The sequence below is a fragment of the Quercus suber genome, unplaced genomic scaffold (genome assembly GCF_002906115.3).
Source record: "Quercus suber isolate HL8 unplaced genomic scaffold, Cork oak 2.0 scaffold_25, whole genome shotgun sequence".
Classification (NCBI taxonomy): domain Eukaryota; kingdom Viridiplantae; phylum Streptophyta; class Magnoliopsida; order Fagales; family Fagaceae; genus Quercus; species Quercus suber.
This window is the reverse complement of record NW_027069490.1, coordinates 811,667-822,615: the sequence shown is the minus strand read 5'-3', so window position 1 is coordinate 822,615 and position 10,949 is coordinate 811,667. Positions and strand designations below refer to the sequence as shown.

At 33.6% G+C, this 10,949-nt stretch overlaps 1 protein-coding gene across 1 annotated transcript; it reads left to right on the top strand.

The window, feature by feature from the left end:
- Positions 1-239: 239 nt before the first annotated feature.
- Positions 240-8,038, top strand: LOC112024362 (uncharacterized vacuolar membrane protein YML018C). Its single transcript, XM_024057000.2, has 8 exons — positions 240-656; positions 3,046-3,444; positions 4,488-4,705; positions 5,175-5,245; positions 5,338-5,436; positions 6,811-6,928; positions 7,018-7,153; positions 7,414-8,038. The coding sequence occupies exons 1-8, from the start codon at positions 573-575 to the stop codon at positions 7,486-7,488; spliced, it is 1,200 nt and encodes a 399-aa protein (XP_023912768.1). The 5' UTR covers positions 240-572; the 3' UTR covers positions 7,489-8,038.
- Positions 8,039-10,949: the final 2,911 nt, after the last annotated feature.

The window sequence follows — 10,949 nt, the reverse complement described above, 5'->3', positions numbered from 1 at the left end:
ATATTTATAGATATGATAATTTTTCAACATATAACTTTGCTCCATGATATATTTTTTTTCCAAATTTTTGAATCTTTAAGTATAAATTAGAAACTGCAACCTAGGATTTTTATATAAGCTTCTTTTTTTTATACAAGCTTGTAGCGCAAAATTTGCCATATTTGGTTATATAAAAGAACACCAAAATTTGGTGGTACAGCTATAAGGACCAAGGAATATGTGGGACGTTTATTTTGTTTGTTTATTGTTCTTTTAGACACACGTAACGTACTTTCCACCCCCCTCTCGTCCCGAGATCAAATGACAATAGGCATAAAGCACTCGCACAGACACTAGCATTCATTTGTCTCTGCTTTCTTTTTAGCTTTCCTTATTCCTGGATAGAAGTAGAAGCGGCCAAGCCATCACTATTTCGGAAGAATTGTAAAAGCCTACCAAGTTTTCACGTCCCTCATAAAACAATAAGCAACCAAGCGTGATTGTTAGCCTTCGTTTGACTGAGAAAAAGAAGCAAGGGAAACATAATATATAGCACAAAGACAAAGATAGTGATTCTTGGTTTCATCATAGATATGATGAGTTGGAAATACAAGGGAGGGTTGCTTCTCATCGTCAGTGTTGTGATCATGTGGGTCACTTCTGCAGAAGTCACCCAGGTCAGTTCTTTCTCTCTCTCTAGTCTCTATGTTATTTATTGGTTCAGCCAGTTATGGCTGAGAAATTTTTAAGTAATGGGTGTTGATTAGAATGAGATTTTGTTGCAGACTTTGATATTGTTTTGTACGTCAGATGCCTTTAGATGATATCTGATTACTCTGGGTCGACTTTGAAGCTTAATATGAGCACTTGTCAATTAAAATGAATACATATTAATGGAATTTATGGTAGTAATTGAATTCCAAATGGTATGTGAAATCCAAGTTGGCTACTGTAGAAACTTTAAGATTTCCTTGCAGACGCGATTTTTTTGTAATCCGTGGGACATTCCCTGTTCAGTTTTAAAGGCACACAGAAATTTTGAGTTTTTGGTTAGAATCTGCTGTTTTCATATGTTGAATTTTTTTTTTCCTTCTAGCCGTGTTGGCTTAGTATTGTTGCCGTGCTTTCCCTGCTGGTTTTTGTTTGATTGTTTTCTGCAGTACCCTTTTTGTTGAACTGCTTGTTGTCCTTGTATCCAAGAGTTGTTCATATTAAAAAGTCTGCTCATTTATCTAAAAAAACAAATTTTATGGTAGTATTCTAGGTGGTAACTGTTCTTGCATCGTCTATGAATTAGAAATACGCATTGGTTTTGAGTATTATGTCTAACTTATGGTAGATAAGACATTGAGAATGAAAAAAATAGTTGTTTCTACCTTGCTATCGGATACTGTAGATAAAGATTATTCCATGACTTTCCTCTTAATAATATCACGAACTTTGTCTTCTCCTGTAGTTTCAGGAACGGTGGGGTGCACACTACCATCTTGCTCTGGTGGTGGGTCCCTATAACCATCAATAAATGCATTATTTTTGGTTTTTCACTTTTACTTTTGGGGCTAGTGCTTAGTGACAAACAAAGGCTCCCGAGGTTGCCAAGGAAAGTTTGATATCTTTAAAGTGGCCCCCAAATCTGATAATCTTAATAGAGGAAGTTGAACCAAACAGTGCCAAAAGCATCCACAAGTACTTTACTTATACATCGTTTATTTGTGTTTTTTTTTTTTGGCATCCACAGTGTTGATTTTAGACTTATTGCTCAATGGTTTATTATTTATGACACAATGAGCTTGGTTGGGGTTGACCGTGAGTTCCACTTGTTTCTATCAAATTGGCTTTGGAATTAATATTTATTATTATCCACTTTGTTTAAGCTAATGGGTCTAATTGTGACTCTTAGAAACATCATTTTTGGGCACTTGGCAAGGTGGTTAATACCATATCCTTATGTATACTGGTATCGAAATACCAACGTTTTGTATCGGTTTAAATACCGGTTGTCCCAGCTAATTTCGAGCATTACCAGCCAGTAGAGGATAGAAAAAAAAAAAAGCATTTTTTTTTTTATAGTTTTGTAATTTTTGAATTTGTATAAGGGTAGAATGGTAACTTACTTGCATTAACTTATTAGTATTATTTGTTTTCTTAGTATGCAATGAATAATTAAACTTTCTATTTTTTAATATTGTGTTTTTTTTTTCTTTTAATTGATACTAAAGTCTAAAATCATGAATAATTTGTTCTGAATTGAGGTAATGTTTTATGGTAAACGTTTATATTTATTAATATATATTCAGCCAGTAGAGGATAGAAAAAAAAAAAAGCATTTTTTTTTTTATAGTTTTGTAATTTTTGAATTTGTATAAGGGTAGAATGGTAACTTACTTGCATTAACTTATTAGTATTATTTGTTTTCTTAGTATGCAATGAATAATTAAACTTTCTATTTTTTAATATTGTGTTTTTTTTTTTCTTTTAATTGATACTAAAGTCTAAAATCATGAATAATTTGTTCTGAATTGAGGTAATGTTTTATGGTAAACGTTTATATTTATTAATATATATATATATATATTTATAAATATAAAAAATATCGGTAAACACGAAACGTATTGACCGGTACTGAAATATATCGTTTCACTGGTTAAACCAGTACAATCTCTGATACGAAATTGACTCTCTTGGCACCTGGTCTTCTTCACCCAATTACCTATGTATAAAGAATGAGCGCCACACTACATTTGTACCATTTGATATTATTGAAGTTTGATTTGTTATTGCTTTATTATTTAATGACTTTGGTCATAATGAAGCTCATTTGCAACAATATAATGTGCTTAAGATTTTAAGCAAGGATCATTGTTCTGAAGTTCTTTAAGTTATAGTAGATGCAAGGTAGAGGATTTCTGTGTCCTTGATATTTGATACGTAAAAGCCATTTTCTTCCACAAGTGAAGCAGTACATTTACTCAGTTTATGTTGCTGTGGGACTAATTACAAATTTAGTTTCTTTTGTTTGATTCTCATTGTGACTGCTAGAACACCTAACTAGTATTCATGCAACAGGGTGTCTTCAGAGAATACAAGCAGCCATTTGCAGTGGCATATCTTGCAACCTCTCTATTGGTAGTTTATCTTCCAGTCGCGTTCATTAAGGATTGCTTACTAGAATTTCTGAGATGCCACAGTTGTAAAAGTGTAGATGATGCAGAAACTGTGGATGAGCCCTCTATGGAACTTGATTCTACTGCAAAACAAAATGGGAAGCATAGTATTTTAGAAATTGAACCTCAGGAAAAGTTAGGGAAAGAAGACTCTTGCATAGATGTTTATTCTGAGGACGTTAAACTGTTAGTTTCTGAATCTGCAAAAGATATAGACACACTGAAGGATGACAAAAAGATTACTACAAAGGAAATAGCTAAATTTGGATTTTGCATTGCTCCTCTCTGGTTTTTTACTGAGGTGAGATCCTTGCATGTTTCTGTAATATCTTCATGGAGCTTTCATTTGTATCATTTGACTTGCTTCCTGGAAAAAAAAAAAAAAAAAGCAATTGATTCCTTAAATGTTGCTTTTCCTTGAATCTCTTGAGAAAATACAACTCTTGCTTGGCGGATTTAGGAATTTTTTTTCTAGGGTAGCCATTAAGGCAATTTAATTATGCAAAATCTAATACTCAATTATACCAAATAATGCTGCCAAACCAATGACAGTTAAAATAGTCTAATAGCCTTTTTTTTAGGGGTTTTATTTATTTATTTTTTTGTTGAATGGGCTTATTGTTGAATATTTTATTTATTTATTGTTATTTGGCCTAATCATGTTGTTGTTTGGGATATTTTTGCTGTTATTTTGGCTAATTCTTATTATTTATTTATTTTTATTTTGTTTAAGGGGTTAAGGATTATGTTTGGGGGGCAAAGATTATTTTTGTTGAACCAAAATTTTTGGGATTCTTAAGTCAGGGTAATCAATATATTTTTTAATGGTAAACAAAATAGGTTAAGTTAAAAAATAATTACGCATATAAATTTTTTTTAAAATAATTTTTTTTTGCAAATCATAACACCCTGAGCAATACATATTGCCTCCACTACTCTTGCCAATGAGCACTAGCTTACCAGACACCTCCTCCTCTTGCAAGTGCTAGGTGGAGGATGAGGTCTTGGGTTCACAATCCACTGGCTGTGTGAGTAATTTACCAATAAATAAATAAAAAATACAACTCTTCCAGAATCATTATTCATTTTCCATGCTATTTGTTTCGGTACTTTTCTTTGTGTTATAATTTTCTAAGAATTGATTGTTCACACATCCTGTCAAACTTTTATGTGGTCATTTGATCTGTAACATCTGGAATAAAATATTATTACTCATTATTATGTATGCACACAACTCTTATCTATTTGATAGATAATGTTCCAGGAAACTTTAGGTTATCAGCTTACAGAATGAGTAGGTATCTATCTTTTGTGAAGAAGCATAATTGAGTTTGTTTTCTGCAGTATCTAACAAATGCTGCCCTTGCACGAACAACCGTTGCCAGTACAACACTGATGTCTTCAACTTCAGGACTTTTCACTCTTTTAATTGGTGCATGTCTGGGTCAAGAATCTATAGATATCGTTAAAGTAGTTGCTGTTGTTGTTAGCATGGCTGGTGTTGCCATGACCACATTGGGGAATGTATCAGCTACAGATGAATCACAATTAAGCACACTTAAGTACGTTTCGTTTCCTTAGTTTAGTGAAATCATTAAGATCATATATGAATGTGGCTGAATTACATACTTATATTGTTAGATATAAGAGCTCTGTAAGTCACACTGAGCCTATTCATGGGGAATAAGAGTTCAAGCTCCATCAAGTTTTGATTTCTAGTCTGATGATCAAAGTATGTGCAAATCTTGGATGATATATGAGTTACAGAACTTTGAACCCATATATTTTCAAAGACAACATCACAAATAACAATTTCCATCTGAAAAAGCTGACTCTAATCTCTAACTACTTTTGTGATTTGCTCTCAAATGTAGTTGAGCATTCTTAGTGTAATGTACTTGGTGCTAAATGCCGGCAATACATTACATATTCTGGCACTTTTTGTTTTTGGTTGACTAAGTTTTTTATTAACTTGAACTTTATAAAGCATGTTTCTTAAGCAGTGACTGATGATTGCTTTTTTGTGTTCAGAAATGGGAAGCATTCGCTTCTGGGTGATCTTTTTGCTATTCTGTCATCTATTACTTATGGACTGTTTACCGGTTGAATATCTTCTCTTTCTATTCATGGAATATTTATGTCTTTTTTGTAATGCAATATAATGATTGTCTTTGTTGCAAAACTACTAATGCAGTGCTTCTTAAGAAGTTTGCTGGAGGGGGTGGAAGGGTAGATGTGCAAAAGTTATTTGGCTTTATGGGATTATTCACACTTGCTGCTCTTTGGTGGCTCAGTAAGGCTTGCTAGATTTTCCAAAGTCCTGTTACTGTATATGATATATTATAGCTGCCAAAGAAAAAGTATATGATATGCTACAGTTCTTTTGCATGAGTTGGCTTCTGTTGTATCTGTGGCTCTTTCTAGTAAATGTTTCTGTTGGTCTCTCATCTTAGAAATAGGCTATGCTATTTTCTTTTTTTCTTTGTTAATTTCCAAAGTCATTGTTATTTTTTGGAAAAGAAGATCCTTTTTAATTTTCAATGTATGTTTAATTTTACACATGCACCACATTTCTGAGAGTTTGGTACTGTAAATTTGGGGCTTGAGTTTTGTTTTTGGTAAGCAATTTGGATCTTGACTTGCTAATTGTAAACAATACAGGTTCAGCACCATTCTTGTGTTTGTGTCAGTGGTTTACAGAGTAAAAATGTTATATTTAATCAGGAAACAGTATAGTTTAATGATGCTTTCAGAATATGAGGGATGATAGAATGGGGACATACTGATATACTTGTAGTTTTGAATAGCACAATATTGGCACAACAATAAACAATATGGCATATATGAAGCAAGTTGAAGCATTTAAAAGTAGGAATGAATTGAACTACTAGTTTTTAACTTGTTATATAACCATTAACTAAAACTATATGACTCCTTGCTTGTGAACCATTAGCCTTCTCTGCACATAATTGTCACCTTTAGGTGTTTCCTCTAAAATTTCAATAATCCATTTCCTTATGTGTGTTTTTCCATGATCACTCATTTTATCTCACATTCTCATTAACTCCCTTTTTGAGTCATAAATTATGGATGGTCATATAGCTCTCTTATTTGTCTTTTGTGTTTGATCCATGGACTAGTTTGCTCCTTAAGATATTTTTTAGAATTTTGCATGCAGCATTTCTTTTCAGTATGTTGCATTCACCTTTATCACTGTATTTAGATAACCCAGATCACTATAACCGTAGTATAAATCAGAGGGAGGATCATTATTGGAAAATGAAGTTAAGTGGTTTTTTTTTTGGGGGTTGTTGAGCTTCCCCTATAATATTTGAGTATATACGTTATGTTCAAATTTAAAAATAGAATTCAATAGAAGTTCTATCAAATGCATACTTTAACTTTGGATGATAAGCAATTGGTAGAACTGCCAATTAATATGATGTAAGATTCATGACTCTAATTGTATCCAATCTTATTTGATGAGCATCTAGAGGACTTATACAATAGGACCTGTTATCTCATTTCCATTATTGTTATTATAAAAGATTATGCACAAATTTGAAATCAAGAAGGGGTTTGGAAGTCTCAACCATAACACTGTCTATTTTCTTTCATTTTAATCGTGCATGACATTGAATGATTAAATTTATATTCTCTATCTCAGTGTGGCCTCTTACTGCTATGGGCATTGAACCAAAGTTCAAATTCCCCACCTCTGCTAAAGTGGAAGAAGTTATTCTCATCAATGGTTTTGTTGGAAGTGTTCTCTCAGACTATCTCTGGTATGTTAGGAGAGTAACCTTTTGCCACTTCAATTCGATGAATTTTAATGATCTTACTCTTCTGATCAGAGTTTTATCATACTTACCAGGGCATTAGGTGTTGTTTGGACCTCACCACTTGTAGCAGCACTAGGTGCTTCGCTTACCATCCCTCTTGCCATGATGGAGGACATGTTGATTCATGGACAGCACTATTCAATAATTTATATTATTGGTTCAGCTCAGGTAAATGATGTACGTCATTATTGCTGGTACTATAGGGCTTGGTTTTGGAATTTGTTTTTATTATATATAAATATAGTGCTAGTGCTAGTGCAGTTTTTATATTGTACCCACCCTGCAGAAAAGGTTTCCATTAATTAGTGGTTGTGGAAAAACCAATCCCAAGTTTATAATAATCAATGCTAGCTACTATTGTTTGTGTAGAAAGCAAGTTCTTGCTGGTTGCAATGGCCACTTATTTGTATATCAATTACGCATTGCAGGTATTCCTTGGCTTTGTAGTAGTTAACCTTTCAAATTGGTTCTCACAGAAGTGGCATCAGTATCAAAAACCTTGAGTTCACCAGGAAAAATATTGCTTCTCACATTCTCTCCTTGGACGTTTCTTTCTTAACTTTGATGATGCATGGCCTATGGACAGCCTTTTTTTTCGTCCGTATATTATAGGCCTTATTATGAAAGAAAAGATAATTGTTCACAAGATGCAACACAAATTCGAAGTCTGGCCATCCAGTTTCTTGGCTTGATTGACGAAGACATGACTCCAAATAGAGTGGAATTGCTGCAGTGAGATTTTGTTTAAAGGTTTCTTGTTCCTTGGGTTTGAAGAGACTTGTCTTTGGCCACTTATTACTCTATATGTACTCCATAAGATTTGTACTGGACTGATGCAAGGAATTATGTGTATGATGTAGCTCGATTTGCATTGCCTAAAGGCTATTGCAGATTGATCGGTAATGGGAGCAAAGGTAGATAATTACCAAGGAAAGAATGCACAAAAGCAAGTAAGTATAGAAGTCGTGAATTAGGGTGGGAGCATGTTGATAGTGGCAATGCAATCATTATCTGCTTCTCTCATAATAAAATAATTTTTATTTTTTTTTCTCACAGTTGATTTAAAATTGAAAAGCTTCTTACCTTTACATTTTGTGCTTCTCCTAAAGGTCTTACGTTATGCCATTAGCTGAAGCTTCTTGTGCTCCTGCTCAGGGTTACCCTGGCTTTGCTTATATGTACATAATCCAATCCCTTAATTTTTATCCTGATCCAGTACTGCCTGAGTACAAGTTTGAAGCCACTGTTTTAGAGAAGGACTTTTCACCCCTCCAATTCTATACACAACACTGACAATTTGTTCTTAATGTGCACAATTGATCATATAATTAGAGCTGCTAAGGTCTTCCACTTTCCTTGACACCTTGGATAACTTCAAGTTAAGAAGCAAGAGACAGAGATAGAGAGGTCCAGATGGATACAACTGAATGTTGAAATTTTAAGCTGAATGAAACCTAGAGCTGAAATTACTTGCCAAAGTGATGAATATGGATTTGGTTTTTGCTGACAGCTTATTTACTCATTTGCTAAAAATGGGCAATTCAATCTAAAAAGCATGAGGTTTTATAGAAGCTGTACTCAAGAAAATAAGTTAAAAAGCTAAATGAAGAAAATAACTAATTCAAACTCACGTTAATCAGGTTCTCAAAAAAAAGAAAAAAAACTCACGCTATCAGCAAAATGAAACCCAGAGGTGGAATTACTTTGGGGGTAATATGGCCCAAGTAAATTCTTTTGGGGCATGCATCACTAACTTGATTCTTTGCTTTGTAATGTAGTCTGTGTTTCTATTTTGTTAAAAAAAAGAGAGGGTAAAGTGGTATACCCATAAAACATGAAATTCCCAGGTGTTTTCTTTGTCATCTACCTTTCTTGTGTTTTGCTTCATGTGGCATTTACCTCACTTGTGATTTATTTATGAGCCATTTTCAATAACTTCAATGGAATTTGATGGTGTTACAGGTATCAACATCACATACAGAGAAAGAATTGAAGAAAAATTTTGCTCTAACCTCACTGTTTTGTGTTTGTATATGTTCATAAGGCATAAGTTTTAAGGAGGAAAAATCTTTTTTCTTTTCCCCATGTATGTTCTTGGTGTTTGTCACATCATTAATTTTCATGAAAATTAACAAAAATGCATTATAAAGAAAACACATGGGAGGTAAATGCCTTATAAATCAAACCATAAGGGATGTAAGTGTTACAAAATAAAACCCAAGATATCCATGTTTTATACCATAGGGGTGTTATCTGTAATTTTTCCAAAACAGGAAAAGAGATTACTGTTTTTTGTAGTTATAAATAGACATTAAAATTAAAATTGGAAGTTTTCTACAATGAGATTGTTGACGTATTAGATCAAATGCCTCAAAGGCAAGGGAGAAGAGAGGAGCTGCTACCAAATTGTAGGTCTAAGAAACACTTTGAATTGCATATACGAAGCTTTAATGGCCCTTTTAGGAAGATGTTAGACATCCAAAACCACCTAGCCCTTCACTTGTATTATTGGATTATACTTGAATGAACATTACTAAATAGACTACTATTAACATGCATTTGCACCCTAACCCTAAGTAAATCATACAATAAAGCAACAAAATGAAGAAAATGCATGAAGTAAATCTTCCAAACATTATGGCTAATTAAGTATGTGACCATCCAAGCACGTGATCACTCAAGCATATCCAAAAATATAAGCACCAACCAAGGGATTTGAGTGGCCAACTCGAAGTGTGTCGACACAAGTGCTTTTGGCAAGTTTACTTTGATGTGGGCCCCACCATGAACATGAGCCCAGGAGTATATCACTTGCCTAAAGGGCAAGGGTAGAGAAAGGAACACGCTTTGAATGAGAGAAAAAAGTAAGAAATCCTCTTTTCAACTTTGACTCTCCCACTCTAGTTGTTGCTTTTCTTTCTGTTACTTCAAAAGTAGCTGCTTCAATATCAACCACTCCTACTCCAATTGTTGCTTTTCTTTCTGTTACTTCAAAAGTAGCTGCTTCAGTTTCAACTACTTGAATTTTCGATAATCCTTTTTATAAATCTTCAGTTGCCACCTGAGTGTAGTTCCAAGAACTACTTGAAACCATATATGTGAAGCCTAATCAACCTAGACTAAGTTTGAAGTTAGGGTACGTTCTAGAGAGGTATTAGGCACCTAAAAAAAGGATGGAAAGATCTAACAAGACTCAAATGAAAGGTTAGTAATTTCAAGACAAGAAATGAAAAAAAAAATGAAAAAGAAAAGGAAATGATGAACAGGTTGTATTAGATGGAATCCAAGAGTGAGAGTTTAGCTAACTAGTGGTGAAAAAACAAAAAAAAAAATCAATTTAACTCTCAAAGAATTTGCCCTTCTATTTTGGCGAGGAGAGAAAAATAAGTATAGAGTGAATCCAACAAGGTTTCAGTCTGATTTTTAGGGATGTTCTTCCTTGTTTGAAATGAGGGTGTCAGGGTTTTTTTAGAGACTTATTGATTCTCTAGAGATTGGTAAACCATTCTGGCCAACTAGGGGCTGACCAAAATCAAAATCACCTGATAGAAATGGAAAGGGGGTGATTTTAAGGTTCTTGTCCCTAAGTGTGTGCACACCACCCTCCCATTGGCATACACCAAGTGGAAGTGGCATACATTGCTTTAGTGTTTGTTTGAAATGAGTTTATCTAACTTTTCGCTAAAAATATTTTGCTAAAAGTGTGTTAAAATACACTTACACTTTTAAAAAGTTTGAAGACGAGAAAAAATGAAGTTTTAAAAAATTGTATTTAAATACTAAAAGCTAAATGCTTATCCCAAACACACTCTTTAGTATGACAGTTACTAAATGGGATTTGGAAATGGGCTTGATTTCTGCAATTCAAACTGTTGGACTTAACAGATGATGCTGATTATTTTGACAGTGATTAAGACTCATTCATTATCAAGATCGGGACCTCAAGTATAGATTGGAACAGAAT

Excerpts from the sequence above, each read along its gene's own strand:
- LOC112024362 (XM_024057000.2), top strand. The coding sequence starts at position 573 with ATGATGAGTTGGAAATACAAGGGAGGGTTGCTTCTCATCGTCAGTGTT. Across the intron at positions 657-3,045 it reads CTTCTGCAGAAGTCACCCAG|GGTGTCTTCAGAGAATACAA; the intron begins GTCAGTTCTTTC and ends TTCATGCAACAG. Across the intron at positions 6,929-7,017 it reads GTTCTCTCAGACTATCTCTG|GGCATTAGGTGTTGTTTGGA; the intron begins GTATGTTAGGAG and ends CATACTTACCAG.